Genomic DNA, 15,904 nt, shown 5'->3' with positions numbered 1-15,904 from the left:
TCATTTCAAACTCGCTAGGACCAATAGTAGAGCGCGAGGGGGTGGATGCAATGTAAACAATTGAATTGAGGGAGTTTTTTTTCAAAACGAGCGCTCGAACAGGAAAAAATGAGCGCAGGATTTATTTTTTTTTCGAGCGCGGGATTTTCACCCGTCTCACTAACAATTGAATATGCCCCTTAATGAATCTGGCCCTTTGTGTTCAATTACATTTGTATTTTAGTAGTTGAGCTCACATACTATAAGTCAAGCTATGGCTCCCCTGCTATTGTGGAACTACAAGTCACAGCTTGAGCTGATAATTGTTGGGAGCAAAGTATGCTGGGACATGTAGTTTCAGTATAACCAAAATACCACAGCTTGAATAACTTTGCTGTATAAGATTATTCCATTTTATGTGACGTTCACATTTTGATATATTTTTACATGAATGTCCGTCGCCCATCCATAAACTACGTCATCGCAGATACACAAAATGGCGGGAGCGCCGCCGTCGCTGAGGGACGCGCACGAAGGCGCCACACGGAGGGGGCGGAGCCACCGAGCAGAAAGGCGGGAGGAGGAGCCTGCGTGCTGGGACGTCCCTGACGTAAGCGAAGAACGTGCCTTCTGCCTTCTCTTCTTCTCCCCAGCAGTGGCGGTTGTAGTGTGAGCTCAGCGCCATGCCTAGACCAGGAATGGAGGTGAGTGGTAGCTGAGGTGCTCATGCTGGATATCTGCGCAGTGCGACGTAGAGAGCGGGTGGGGCGAGTACCGGCCTGCTGCGTCACGGGCTGCTGCTTCGATGGAGGGGGCCGGGGATCGTGGACCGGGCTGGTAGCATGCAGAGTATAGGCCACAGCTTCCTGCACAGCTGGAGGCGGGGGTCGGGGAATACTCCTGTACTGCGGATCGGGGGTTACGCCAGCTAGATGGGGAAAGCGTGAGCTCTAGTGGGACTACAAGTCCCAGCATTCCTCGTCAACCAGGAGCTCGCAGGGAAGCCGGGACTTGTATCCATGCACCAGTCAGAGCGTAGCCCGTTATTAGATCCATGGTATGGATGATCCCCAGAGACGGCTGGGGCCTGGTAGTGCTGCGGCCTGTGGTTTGCCGCTCGTCCCCTCCCCCTCGCCGCGGCCTGCAAATGGCGGCCGTCAGGAAGCGAGAGGTAAAATGGAGCCAGTAGATGTACAGTGCGGAGACTGCACGGCGGAGCCCACGTGTTCCTATAACGTGTATGACTGTGGAGGGCGGGAAACTTGTATTTTGTATCGTAGTAACATATTTTCTGTATTGCTTTAGGAACACTGGACCTCTTCGGACGACCCGGTAAGTGTTCATTGTTCAATATTTAATTGTTTACCAAAATAGACTTCATTTCAATTTGTGATGGCAGATTTAATCGATTATTACTATGTACATGTGTTTAGTTTTTTTATGAGTGGTAATGTGATTTTTTTTTTTTTATTATAAATATATAGAGATAAGCAGAACTGGTTTAAAGGTGCAAATGTCGTTAATATCACAATTTTCAAATACACCTGAATATATATTGATAACCCTTTTGTTAGGGCACTTATAACTAGGTACTACTCATTTGCTTTACTAATATAGTATCTATTGTGCTGTGAGGTTGGTGTTTTCTTCTAAGCACTGTATTATCTGTGAGCTCTTGCTGGCTGCTTCTACACAGCTATGTTTGGGCTAAAGTCTGCCCAGGCGAGACCACAGAAGAGTTTTGCAATAACTTTGAAGATAATGAAGTATTAGAATGTTATTTATGAACAATATACTTTTAAAGCGTGAAATACCTGCCTTGCCCTTTTTCTGGCCTAGTATGAGATTTTTTAGTTAGTTTTAGTGCCCATTTCTGAAAGTTTCTTGATTCAAAAATAAGTTTGACATGAAGTAAAATTTCACTGGGGCCTGTAGTATTTTTAGAATTACTCTTTCAATACATATTCCCTGTATAATGGCATGCCGTTTGTAAATGGGTTAGACTTCATATACAACCATGAGGTTCTCATGCCTGAGCCCCTGTTAAAAACAAAAAAAACACTAGATCCTGTTCCATTAATGAGCTCCTGCCATGAAACTGCAGATTGTGGACACAAGCTGCTTCAACTTTCATCTCATGTTCACATTCAAATTGGTTGTTATGTAATGGGATAGCAGTCACTAGGAGTGACCTTTTTATCCAGAACTTTTGGGGTCATAATCTGCTGTTTGGTGTCTAAAGCGATATATGATGGTACATGACATGCTTTGTGTGCGTTGTTACCATGCGTCCGTTAAAGAAACGTTTTATTTCTCTTTTGCAGGGACATGAGCCCAAGGAACCTGAACAGTTAAGGAAACTGTTTATTGGTGGCCTCAGTTTTGAAACTACAGATGACAGCCTGAGGGAACACTTTGAACAATGGGGAAAGCTCACAGACTGTGTGGTGAGTTATTTTTATCAAGCATTGTTTGAATATGGTGTAGTATCATTAGTATTAAAGCTTTTCTTGCAGACTGTAGCATCAATCCACTATCGTGATAGTGTATCCCAATGCCTGGTCAACCTGTGGCTTTCCAGGTGTTGGGAAAACTACAAGTCCCAGTATACTCTATTGCTTGGCATAGCTTGCTGGAACTTGGTTTCCTAACACATGGAGTATCACAGATTTTCCAGGCCTAGTGTAGTGAAACAGTTTAAAAAACAAAACCCTGCAACAGAGTAACATTCTATAAAGCACCAGTATGTATCACCACTTAGCGTCTTTTGGAATTGCAGTCATGTTATCTCTGCTAAAAATGAGCCTTATTTTCAGGTTATGAGAGACCCGCAAACAAAGCGCTCCAGGGGCTTTGGATTTGTGACCTACTCATGTGTAGAAGAGGTTGATGCAGCCATGTCTGCTCGTCCACATAAAGTAGATGGTCGTGTTGTTGAGCCCAAAAGAGCAGTTTCCAGAGAGGTAATCCTTTATTTTTTTCTTCATGTGTTATGTTTTTCTACACCATTTCCTCTTGAGCTGGCAAAATATATAATTTTTTTTTCGTCCCTAGGATTCAGTAAGACCTGGTGCACATCTCACTGTAAAGAAAATATTTGTGGGTGGCATTAAGGAAGACACAGAAGAGTACCATTTACGAGACTATTTTGAAACTTATGGCAAGATTGAAACTATCGAAGTTATGGAAGATCGTCAAAGTGGAAAGAAAAGGGGATTTGCTTTTGTTACATTTGATGATCATGACACAGTTGATAAGATTGTTGGTGAGTAAAAACTACAAGTGTATTCTCTAGTACTCCTAACACACTAGTCTGCGTAATTGGAAGTTAACACTTTAAACCTAAAGAGACTTGTTTCCTTGGAGAAGTTCCTAGTTTGGTAGTGTGTACTTTATTGCATTTTACTGTCTGTTTAAAAGGTGTATATTTCTTTTTCAGTCCAGAAATACCACACAATAAATGGACACAACTGTGAAGTGAAAAAAGCACTTTCAAAGCAAGAGATGCAAACAGCCAGTTCCCAGAGAGGTAAACAACTTTGTCCAAATGGAATCAGTTGGAATGCATATTTAGTCAGTTTTGTGACATTTGTTTTGCTGACTGTTAGGGCGTGGAGGTGGAGGAAGCAACTTCATGGGTAGAGGTGGAAATTATGGAAGCGGTGGAGGAAACTTCGGGAGAGGTGGTGGTGGTGGCGGCGGAGGCAGTGGTGGCTTTAGTAACAGAGGTAAGACTGCACACCTATTTGCTACAGTAGTGTACTCAGACTTGCGTTGGTGCATGGTAGAAGCTGTTTTAAGCTGTATAGATTCTGAATTGAAATTTGAATGGAATTAACTATTTCTGCCTGCAGGTGGATACGGTGGTGGTGGTGGCGGCAGAGGAGGCTATGGTAGTAGTGGTGGCGATGGATACAATGGCTTTGGTGGTGGAGATGGTAAGTGTTTTGTTTTCCTCCTTCCCCCTTGACCACTGATGTACACTTACAGCTCTGATATCCCAGTTAATATCAGTTTGGTCTATTATGTACAGATATGAACTTTTTCCACTGGCAACCCCAGCCTTCCAATGAATTAAAAGTACATTGATTCAATTCCTCCAGACCTGAATATTGGGTGTTACAATAGCTAAAAATCACTTTTACCTCTGTTTGCTATACCATCACTTGATATGTAATTTACTAGTCTCTTTTTATATCCCTAGGTGGTGGTAATTATGGTGGTGGCCCTGGCTATGGTGGCAGAGGTTACGGAGGCAGCCCAGGCTATGGAAACCAGGGTGGTGGATATGGTGGTGGTGGTGGTAGCAGTGCTGGATATGATGGCTACAATGAAGGCGGAAACTTTGGTGGTGAGTTTTTAAGCTTTATCTTTTCCCAGGTTACATTAAAGTTGGCTTCCTACACACTTGACAAACTAACAAATTTCACAAACTCTTTTGTAGGTAATTATAATGACTTTGGAAACTATGGTGGCCAGCAGCAGTCCAGTTACGGTCCCATGAAGGGCAGTGGCAGTTTTAGTGGAAGAAGCTCTGGAAGTGGCAGCGGCCCCTATGGTGGTGGGTAGCGTTTGGATTGTGCTTCAGTTTTGAAAGGAAAAAACACTTGCATATTTAAATTGTAATGTATTATAGGTGGCTATGGATCTGGTGGTGGAGGAGGAGGCGGCGGTGGTGGTGGCAGCTACGGCAGCAGAAGGTTTTAAGTCTACCACAGAAAAAGGTAACTTATAATGGATGTTCTGTCTTGTGCTATTGAATCGGATTTGGCTGAAGAATCACTTGAGTAATAACCTTCTTGTCCTATATCATTCAACAGGCTACAGTTCTTAGCAAGAGAGCGAGGAGTTGTCAGGAAAGCTGCAGGTTACTTTGAGACAGTCGTCCATGTGCATTAGAGGAACTGTAAAATCTACTACAGGAGCAGCGATGATCCATAGTCAGAAAAGTTACCGCAGCTTATGCAGGAGGCATTTCTTGTTCAGGACTGTAATAGCCACAGTTTGCAAACAGTGCAGCTGATGATTAATGCAATGTAGTGTTGATTAGATGTACATTCCTGAGGTCTTTTTATCTGTTGTAGTTTTTCTCCCATATCCCCATTACATCAGGTATATTGCCCTGTAAATTGTGCTAGTGATACCAGGAATAAAGAATTAAGGAATTTTTAACTTTTAAACATTTTGTGTAGTTCAGTGTTTCTTCACTTATCAGGGCACAAAGCATTGCTCAACAAAAATAAACATTCTTTTCTTTTTTTTTTATTCATGAGTTAGTGTCAGATTATTACACAATCTGAAATGTGTACCTGGACGTATTCAAAGGGGGCAAGCTCGCAATGGCCAGAGGAACTATTGGCAGTGGTATTTCAAGTGTTAAAACTGTTTAAATTTCTCTGTTCTAAAATCTGAGGCTTACAACTTTTCCTTCAAGCTTAAGGAGAAAATATCAGTGAAATGTCTTGGATTTGAGGCATTTACTTAGTTTTACCCTGAACATTACTGTCTGTTCAATTTGGTCTAAGTATTTTCAGAGTTCCAGGATTTGACCTCCTCTCAGCACAATGACTGGTAGCCTCAAATGCCACTTTCTATCTCCCATGCATAAAATGTTTTGTTGTAAAATAACCATCTGTGCCATTTGTATAAATTGGACCATAGTAGTCCCTATTTGTTTGTTGCTGTACCTGAAGTGATACTATAATAGATGTGTTGACAAATGTATATTGGATTTAGTGTTTGACTTTTTTTGCGGACGACCTCTCTTGAGTTTAGTTTGACACTACTTGCCACGGCTATATAGTTTTTCATATAGAACTAGCCAGATAACTTTTTTTTTGCATGATCTTGTTTGAGTTCATTGGAATTAACAAGTTCAATACCAGCTTGAGACTTTTTTTTCTTATGTTTTCTAATAAACTGGCTTGTATCTGTAAGCTTGCTTCAATTTATTTTAGCACAACATTCTTCCATGAAAAGCAGTCCTTTGGACTGTTGAGACCAACTTTATTTTTTATCTTTAATACACTAGGTTACTTTAAACCACAATGTCTGTCCTGTGCCACCACAAATAACAGCTCCTGAGTTACAGTAAGGTGTGTTCTAAAACTGTATGCAGTAACAACTTGCATGAAAATACAGGTATAATTGTTAATGACCCTTTATCCAAGAGTAGCCAGTGAATGCAGCTTCTGTTGTAGCTCACTTAAGGACATTGTGGAAAGGTACAAAAAAAGCTAGCAAAATAATTTTCATCCAATGCAGAACTGGTTAGTGTGTACAGCATTTTAAGGTTTATCAGATAACTTATAGCAGATACTTTCATCTTGGCTGGTTTCCATGTTTAGACTAATGTCCACTGTCCATTCAGATGTCACATGACCCTGAATATAGCTCTAATGCTATATCTAGTTGGACCATTAAAATTTTCCTTCGTGCATTAGCTGATTTAAAACCAGTTATATTTGAAATGTTAAGACCAGTATACGTTGGCTTTCTATTTAACACACTGCTAGTGCTGTACAGCAATATCCATGGCATTGTCTGATTAGGTTCTCTCCTCCCCTCTGTCTTGTTTAAAACCTGTCTAGATTGCTCTTATTTTTGGTGGTACTTTTTAATATGCACTGACGTTAAAGTGGAAGAATTTTTATTCAGCCCATTGAGGAAAGCTTATAGATGACTGTATTGGACTGAAATTCTATTGCATTCCAGACTTACTGTAGTTGAGGACATATAACTTGAATTTGCACCAGTAAAAATTTCTCTTTTAGTGAGGGACATGGGTGGGTAAGACCTGTGCTCTTAGAGACAGGGCACTAGAAGAAAAGCTAATGTAACCCTAAAAACCCACTATCTTCTACTTCTGCTCAGTTGTTTTTTTCCACTTAAATATTCAGCAGGTGGGCACATGATCTTGTGCTTCATCATTTTAATTCCGCATTTGACTCCCCTGTACCCAGAATGAGAGAGTTTCACGCCTATGCTACAGCTGAGACAATTGAGTCCACTTCTGCCTAAAGTGGGGGAGGCAGACGTTCTGTAAAGCAGCATTTTCATGATGGCTCCTCTAGCCAGCAGTGTTGGAGCCTCCTATACCACATAGGCTCCAAACGGGCCTTTGAGGTCTAGATAAGATGTTTGAAGGAGTGTCAATCAATATTGCAAAGTTTCATGTCACAATCTCTTGACCATGGGACAACTTTTCAGCATTGTTCAATTCCAGCTTTTCCACCTCCAACTTGTGGCCTGTTGCAACACTGCTCCCACAGTTATGGAATTGTGTCCTATGAAGGCCCAGATGGTGAAGCAGAATAGGACGCCATCCGGGACCATCAAATATGCAGATTACAAGTCCTGACGACTTGCTGCTTTGACTCTTGACGCCCATGTGTTTTTGTTTTGTCTGCATAAATCCAAAACGCTAGTGGTGGTCCTGTGCGTAGCGGTCATCTGTCTGCCCTAGGACATAGGATCGAAAGTTCTCCATCCATGAGAGATGTCTTTCTAGTTCTCCACAAATTTGGCTGTAGTCTACATAAAGTATTGGGTATTCCAGGATTTTGTGAAAATATGGGGATCCCATGTCCTTGCCTAATATAGGGCAAGGACATGGGATCTAGGCACATTGCTCACTTTGTAGTTTAATTTTTTGTTTATCTGTATCACCACCAACCCACAAGCCATTTCTGAAGTAATCATAAAGGGTGCTATGTATCTACCCAGAAGTCCTGATGTCACCTGGTCAGATCTGCTTTTTCAGGTGTTAGGCCCCCCCCCCTCTGATCAGAGCATGGATCTTCCACCAAATCTCAAGTTGGAATATCTAACCTGTCATGCTGTAGGGCCACAAAAACCTTAATCCTGTGTGTAGCTCTCTCCTACAAGAGCCCTACAAGGTATGGTCGTTCTTATAATGGTCCTTTCCTTGTAGCTGACGTTGGTGTTCCACGTTAACAGGCTGGTTATTTCTTCACTGTGTCCTATGGATTCCTAGGGAACGCCAATGAGGCAACACTTCACAACCTGGATGTGTAATTTGGTTTATGGGTGTAGATCTCCAGGAGTTGTGCTGTACAGTGTCACTCCTGTGCTTTTTGATGGACATAGAAGAGGCTTAGGCACTTCATCTCCAGATGGAACAGTGGTAATTAGAAAAGTGTTTTCAGCATTGCTTCCCTCTTGTTTGGCTGATTTGTGGATTTGTCACTTTAGGGATAACTTTTAACTTAAACTCTTCTCTGACACCTTTAGGGGGATGAGACTTCCACCCCAGCCCACTTTGAAATCCTTTGTTCCCTGTAGCTGCTTATTTTTGGACTTTGCTACTGGCCAGGAGGGGTTGGGTTTAGTGCTTAACCCCTATGTGATCTTATACCCCTGCAAGCATCCGATAGACTTTTGGGAATTGCACAAGAAAATCCCAGTAAGCTGTCATGTTGCCTGTGGCTCGGTTCACTGTTCAGCACCTGTAATGTCCAGGAACAAGCCACAGCGTTTGAAGAAATGCTACGGTAAAGGGGATTCCTGTATTGACTCTAATAGGAGCGGTTTACAATTTGCAACTGTATCTAAATGAAATTGCGCCCAACTATATAATTTCAGTTCCTTTCTACTAGAAGTTTTTGTCAAGGTGACCTGGTATGTTTTCTATAGATGTACCACAAGCTTTTTGGGAAAATGCCCCTACTGTCCTGTCTCTGCTTAATCTTTTGGCTAAACTTGGGAGAATTTTATAGGGATCAATGAATTCTCTGGCAACATTTTTCACAAGCTGTTCAAGGACAGTGGCAGGTGGAGAGATTGGGGCAGATCACCTGTCAATCCATAACCCAAGTGTCCTAAGGTGAGCTCAGGTAGGACAGAATCCTCCCGTGGAGCATGTCACAAGCTGACATGCTTCACTGTGAACCTGTACTTGAGCACTGAGATCTTTAAAACCTTGACTGTTAGCGGCTTGCATCATGGCAGGTAATGAATATAGAGGAATTTGTCTGTTGTAAATTGAATCGCATGGCTTTACCATGAAAATACTGAGTAGTGTTTTATTTTTCTTCTAGTTGTATAAATGTCTTTGTATTAGGTTAAATGTTATGTATTAAAAGCAGTGAGTTGTGGTTTTGGAGTATTTTAATGGTTAATGTCAAGTAACTTTTTGCTCTAGGACCGGAGCTCTGTAACTTGTCATGGAGTTTGTATTGCCAAGGCTCTAGTTAAGTAAAAAGGAAGTTTTACCACTGAACATTGGGTGATATGTAGTGAAAAAGATTTACTGTTCAACTATTTTGTGACCTATTGAAAGCATTATCGATCTTGTTTAAGCCCCTTAGTGAGGGATAGATGGACAGATTCTAGCTATCCTTTTTCTAGAATGTACTGGATAAATTGTAGCTTGAACCTGATTAGTTGCTATGGGCAACACCCACTTTTTTTTAAAAAATTTTTTTATTTATATATAGGTTTGATAAATCTACTTTGTGTGTTTGGCTTCATGGGAGGATTTTAAAAGCCTCTTAAACTTTAACTGAATTGTAAATAAAAATGAGGTAAATGGAACAGTTTCCATGATTCTTCCTCAGGGATGCTTTTTATGCCATTGTTCCTTCCATTATCCCTGGTGACAATACCTTTACTAATAAACATGGTTGCTTACAATATTGGTGTGACCAGGGACAAATTGAAGTTGCCTTGTCCCCATTTACTAAACCCTGCATCCTTATTTGATGGCTTGGTTAGTTATTTGTTGTTTGACTTGGTACCTATACTTATGAGACTTGTTGCATTAAGTAATGTCACTTGATTTTATGGTGCTGTAAGTATTTCTAGTATTAAAATAATCATTTAATTTAGCATTTCTTTATTTAACACATGACTGCTTATAAATCTTAACGTAGACGAGGCTTCCAGTAAACCATCAGTGGGCTTTTGGTTCTTTAAATTTGATAAAATCCCATGTCCACCAACTAGTCGTACAAATACCAGAATGTAAAAAGGGTTTCAAATTCGCAATTTAATTTGTGTCGCACACACCAGCCAGACAGGTACTGTAGCTAGTTCTTGAAGTGTGCATTGCATCTTGATTAGGTTGGTTGTGAATCTAAAGTAAATGCACGTACTCGCACACAGTTATTTGACAACTCCTTATCCTGGATTAGAAAACATATATGCATCCTTTTCCTTGCTCCTAAATGTGGCTACAGCAATTGCTATGCTAGTAAGTGTAGCCTACAAGCCATGCTACACCAAAATTTACCTACAGCGTATGTCTAACCACCAGTTATTCACAAGTGCCTTGGAGATTGTTTTGTTTATAATGCTGGTTCCTCTACCTGTGGGATATGACCGGATATGTCCATGTGACATGGCACAATTCCAGCCCAAATAAGTTGTTGCTGAGTGTCATTGTGACCTTTTTTTAGAATGTGATTTCTAGTACAAGAGTGCACTTAGGCATGCACTCGTGTGTGTAAAAGAAAAGTATCGTGGACAAATGTAGAATTCAGGAATCTGTCTGTTTAAATCTAAGCGATAATAAGGAAGATGCAATTTCATTGGCATCAAGAGCAATTGCTTCCAAAAGTTAGGCGCCAACAACCATTCGTTTTAGGCATATGGGCTACATGGTCCTGGAGTCTATCCAGCCATAGCCCTCAGGTAGGTGTCGTACACTTATCAGTACATATGTCTGAGGTTGCTGACCAGTAGCATTAACTTTGCAGTATGTAGGCATCCTTTTTGAACACTACTGGCCTATAAATACAAGCAGACTTTTTATATCTAGCAGTAGTACACCAAAAGGAAAAACTTTTAAAAGTTGTGGAGCCTGGGTTTACACAAGTGTTCCTATTTTTCTATACTGTAGAATGAATGTACTACTGTGTATTCTCACTAGTCCTTAACAAACTGTAAATGGTGTACCACCTTTTATGATAAGCAGTGCTGTACAATATATAAATCATTAAATAGAAAATCATGGTAAAATAGGTGAATGATTTAGCTCTCTAGAGCTTGGTTTACAGTTCAGTACATCTCAGAATCTTGGAGGGGAGAGAAACAAATTGCGCATAAGTAAATCTGGGCTCTAAGCCTACAGAATCCATAGTCAAAAGAACACGCTATGTATCATTTTGATACTTTTTGGTGGTTTTGTTTAATGGATTCTTGTATTTATAGTTCATGTTTGTCTGCAGATGAGTATTGTGTTTTGTACTAGAAAACTGCGAGTTGTACCTCCTTTATAGACCAGTGGATTACATGAGACCTCTTTAGCACAGGACTCCTACAGCCTTTACAGTATGGACTCAGTCAGCCTTATTAAAGGAGTTACAGCAGGAACAAGAGCTGCAAGTTTCCGAGAAGGGAGAGGATTTTCTAGTAAGGAGCTTCCCCAAGACTAGTTACAGCTGAAATAACGAAGACAGTCTAGCAAGAGTGCAACATCTTTTGGAGCCTACTAGAATGATAGCTACTACAGGTGACAAAAAGCCAATAGGTCTAGCAGTGAGACCTGAAAGCGAGGGCCATAAGAATAGGTAAGGTGTGCTTTCATTCTCTACCTATTGGATGCAGGGTAAGTCTCAAAGTTGTACTGACTTGCCTCTCACTTCACAGGAGGCTGGGACTGCAGCGATGGAGGAAAAGAATGGAATTCTCTTGACACCGTTCCTCATAAGTGAGTATTTTACTAAAACACTGAAGAGAACCCATTTCTGAAAGAAGAGTAGGGACATAAAGTTAGACTGTGCTGTAACCCAGTGCTATTGGATTACGTCTGATTTTGACCTATACTGTAAACGAGTTATACTTATTTCTCTTACAGCAGTTTTCACAAATGTTCCCCCACAGTGTGGTGTTTATGCTCCTATGCCAGCGGTTCCCAAACTTTAGTAGTTCGCGGCACCCTTAGTCTCCATAACTTTTTCAGGGCACCCCTCCAAAATTACAGAGCAGTCCTGTATTATAAGTAGTTGGGTCAAAAACATAATTAGTATTTAGGTCAGGACAGAAATACTTATTTAGTTGTATGCAAAGATGTACATAAATCTAAAGGAAAATATCCTCGTCCACACTCTCTGTGGGCCCCCCCCCCCCCCCCCTCTGCATCCTCATCTGCACTCTGGGGCGCCCCCCCCACCCTCTGCATCCTCGTCCACATTCTGGGGCGCGGCCCCACCCTCTGCATCCTCGCCCGCTCTCTGGGGTGCCCCCCCCCCCCCCACCCTCTGCATCCTCGTCCACATTCTGGGGCACGGCCCCCCCCACCCTCTGCATCCTCGTCCACACTCTGTGGGCCCCCCCACCCTCTGCATCCTCGCCCGCTCTCTGGGGTGCCCCCCCCCCACCCTCTGCATCCTCGTCCACACTCTGTGGGGCACGCCCCCCCCCCCCTCTGCATCCTCGTCCACACTCTGTGGGGCACGCCCCCCCCCTCTGCATCCTCGTCCACACTCTGTGGGGCACGCCCCCCCCCCCCTCTGCATCCTCGTCCACACTCTGGGGCACGCCCCCCCCCCCCCCTCTGCATCCTCGTCCACACTCTGGGGCACGCCCCCCCCCTCTGCATCCTCATCTGCACTCTGGGGCGCCCCCCCCACCCTCTGCATCCTCGTCCACACTCTGTGGGCCCCCCCACCCTCTGCATCCTCGTCCACACTCTGTGGGGCACGCCCCCCCCCCTCTGCATCCTCGTCCACACTCTGGGGCACGCCCCCCCCCCCCCTCTGCATCCTCGTCCACACTCTGGGGCACGCCCCCCCCCCCCTCTGCATCCTCATCTGCACTCTGGGGCGCCCCCCCCACCCTCTGCATCCTCGTCCACACTCTGTGGGCCCCCCCACCCTCTGCATCCTCGCCCGCTCTCTGGGGTGCCCCCCCCCCCCCATCCTCTGCATCCTCGTCCACACTCTGTGGGGCACGCCCCCCCCCCCCTCTGCATCCTCGTCCACACTCTGTGGGGCACGCCCCCCCCCCCCTCTGCATCCTCGTCCACACTCTGTGGGGCACGCCCCCCCCCTCTGCATCCTCGTCCACACTCTGTGGGGCACGCCCCCCCCCCCTCTGCATCCTCGTCCACACTCTGGGGCACGCCCCGCCCCCCCCCCCCCTCTGCATCCTCGTCCACACTCTGGGGCACGCCCCCCCCCCCCCTCTGCATCCTCGTCCACACTCTGGGGCACGCCCCCCCCCCCCCTCTGCATCCTCATCTGCACTCTGGGGCGCCCCCCCCACCCTCTGCATCCTCGTCCACACTCTGTGGGCCCCCCCACCCTCTGCATCCTCGCCCGCTCTCTGGGGTGCCCCCCCCCCCCCCCCCCACCCTCTGCATCCTCGTCCACACTCTGTGGGGCACGCCCCCCCCCCTCTGCATCCTCGTCCACACTCTGTGGGGCACGCCCCCCCCCTCTGCATCCTCGTCCACACTCTGTGGGGCACGCCCCCCCCCCCCTCTGCATCCTCGTCCACACTCTGGGGCACGCCCCCCCCCCCCCCTCTGCATCCTCGTCCACACTCTGGGGCACGCCCCCCCCTCTGCATCCTCATCTGCACTCTGGGGCGCCCCCCCCCACCCTCTGCATCCTCGTCCACACTCTGTGGTCCCCCCCACCCTCTGCATCCTCGCCCGCTCTCTGGGGTGCCCCCCCCCCCCATCCTCTGCATCCTCGTCCACACTCTGTGGGGCACGCCCCCCCCCCTCTGCATCCTCGTCCACACTCTGTGGGGCACGCCCCCCCCCCCCCCTCTGCATCCTCGTCCACACTCTGTGGGGCACGCCCCCCCCCTCTGCATCCTCGTCCACACTCTGTGGGGCACGCCCCCCCCCCCCCTCTGCATCCTCGTCCACACTCGGGCACGCCCCCCCCCCCCTCTGCATCCTCATCTGCACTCTGGGGCGCCCCCCCCACCCTCTGCATCCTCGTCCACACTCTGTGGGCCCCCCCACCCTCTGCATCCTCGCCCGCTCTCTGGGGTGCCCCCCCCCCCATCCTCTGCATCCTCGTCCACACTCTGTGGGGCACGCCCCCCCCCCTCTGCATCCTCGTCCACACTCTGTGGGGCACGCCCCCCCCCCTCTGCATCCTCGTCCACACTCTGTGGGGCACGCCCCCCCCCCCCTCTGCATCCTCGTCCACACTCTGTGGGGCACGCCCCCCCCCCCCTCTGCATCCTCGTCCACACTCTGGGGCACGCCCCGCCCCCCCCCCCCCTCTGCATCCTCGTCCACACTCTGGGGCACGCCCCCCCCCCCCCCTCTGCATCCTCGTCCACACTCTGGGGCACGCCCCCCCCCCCCTCTGCATCCTCATCTGCACTCTGGGGCGCCCCCCCCACCCTCTGCATCCTCGTCCACACTCTGTGGGCCCCCCCACCCTCTGCATCCTCGCCCGCTCTCTGGGGTGCCCCCCCCCCCCCACCCTCTGCATCCTCGTCCACACTCTGTGGGGCACGCCCCCCCCCCCCCCCCTCTGCATCCTCGTCCACACTCTGGGGCACGCCCCCCCCCCCCCTCTGCATCCTCGCCCGCTCTCTGGGGCGCCCCCCCCCACCCTCTGCATCCTCGCCCGCTCTCTGTGGGCCCCCCTCTGTTTCTTTACTTGCCATATTTGACCTTTCTTACCAATTTGGCTGTGCCTGGAACCCAGCATCCTCTCTCCTGCTGATTATCACTGAATGTCATTCAATGAGGAGGCGGGGGGATGCTGGGTTCCCGGCGCCATCTGATTGGTAAGTTTTTGGGGGTTTTTTGGCCACGGCAACCCTATGACAGCGCCGCGGCACACACTTTGGGAACCTAGGTCATAATTTGGTTATTCCAGGCATTATGTTTATAGTACCTGTCACTGCATTTTATACTTCTGAGACATAGCAAATATAACAGTCATGTTTTTTTGTTTTTTTTTACCATTAGCAAGTCAGCGGGAATACCCATAATATACTGAAAGAACCTCCCTGGCATCAACTTTCTGATTGGACTAAAGTTGTCGGCTGGTGATAAAGTGGTGAATCGGTTACTGCATCTATTGACCTAAGTGGGCTGTGCATTTAAAAGGTTGTTGATTTTAAACTGCATTGGTATCAAAATAAACAAAAAAATAGAACAAGCTGAGTTTCCTGAAGGGGACCCTCTTGATAACTGGAGTTGTGGCCAAATCTGTTACTTAGGCCCACTGTATCATCTGTTAACCGCAAGTTCGGACATGCTATTGCTTAGCTTGCTAGTGATGCTCTACTTGTGCAGTGTGAACCATTGGCCAATTGGATTTTCACATGGTGTCATTAGATTATGATCTATCTGGTGTAAGTTTGATTGTGGATGGTACAACTATTAGGCTGGTTAAGTTGCCACGTTGGCCCCCATTGTTGTGTAGGACCATCTGAATATAACCAACAGAATCCGAATGCAGTTAGGATTGTGAGAACACTACTTGATCACCCCCAGTTCCTTCAGTTTATCCAAAACTAAAGTTAGGTTTTTACTAATCCATATTGGAAGATTTTTCTTTTTCTGTGTATGCAAATTAGCTCTTAATGTATCAACCCCAGCAATACCGTTTTTTATATAGTATCTTAAATTGGAGTGGTCTGCCAGTAGATTAAAATCCCCAATATTGATCCCATAATGCCCAACACTGGTATGTGGGGAACACAGATGACAGCCTAACACAGCTGTGCTTTCTATAGGGATAGTCATCACTTCTAGCAGTCACTGAGGACCAGGATGGAGACTGGCCTTATTTACAACAGTTACTTATAACTTAGTGTGAGCTACAGCCATATAATACCTCAACTTTTAGCTCTATTTACTGAATGTATAAATTGCTGTAGTTTTTGGGTGGCTTATTGCAGTATAATTGGGTAATACTGTTAAAGCCTATGGTGTTTCCCAATGTCACTCAGAATCATGCTCTAATTAAAGGGAAGATCTAAC

General features: G+C 45.9%; 1 protein-coding gene across 1 annotated transcript; it reads left to right on the top strand.

Moving 5' to 3' along the window:
* Positions 1-561: 561 nt before the first annotated feature.
* HNRNPA3 (heterogeneous nuclear ribonucleoprotein A3) lies at positions 562-5,242 on the top strand. Its single transcript, XM_075180564.1, has 12 exons — positions 562-683; positions 1,285-1,311; positions 2,304-2,426; positions 2,796-2,942; positions 3,034-3,244; positions 3,419-3,508; positions 3,588-3,707; positions 3,834-3,917; positions 4,184-4,330; positions 4,424-4,540; positions 4,616-4,703; positions 4,800-5,242. The coding sequence occupies exons 1-11, from the start codon at positions 663-665 to the stop codon at positions 4,684-4,686; spliced, it is 1,158 nt and encodes a 385-aa protein (XP_075036665.1). The 5' UTR covers positions 562-662; the 3' UTR covers positions 4,687-4,703; positions 4,800-5,242.
* Positions 5,243-15,904: the final 10,662 nt, after the last annotated feature.

This window comes from Mixophyes fleayi, chromosome 7 (assembly GCF_038048845.1).
Source record: "Mixophyes fleayi isolate aMixFle1 chromosome 7, aMixFle1.hap1, whole genome shotgun sequence".
In the NCBI taxonomy this organism is placed as follows: Eukaryota; Metazoa; Chordata; class Amphibia; order Anura; family Limnodynastidae; genus Mixophyes; species Mixophyes fleayi.
This window is presented reverse-complemented; position numbering and strand designations above follow the sequence as displayed.

Bases quoted from the DNA above. Each gene is read 5' to 3' on its own strand.
- HNRNPA3 (XM_075180564.1), top strand. From the start codon at position 663: ATGCCTAGACCAGGAATGGAG. The intron at 2,427-2,795 runs GTGAGTTATTTT...CCTTATTTTCAG, and splicing joins GAAAGCTCACAGACTGTGTG to GTTATGAGAGACCCGCAAAC. The intron at 3,245-3,418 runs GTGAGTAAAAAC...TTTCTTTTTCAG, and splicing joins CACAGTTGATAAGATTGTTG to TCCAGAAATACCACACAATA.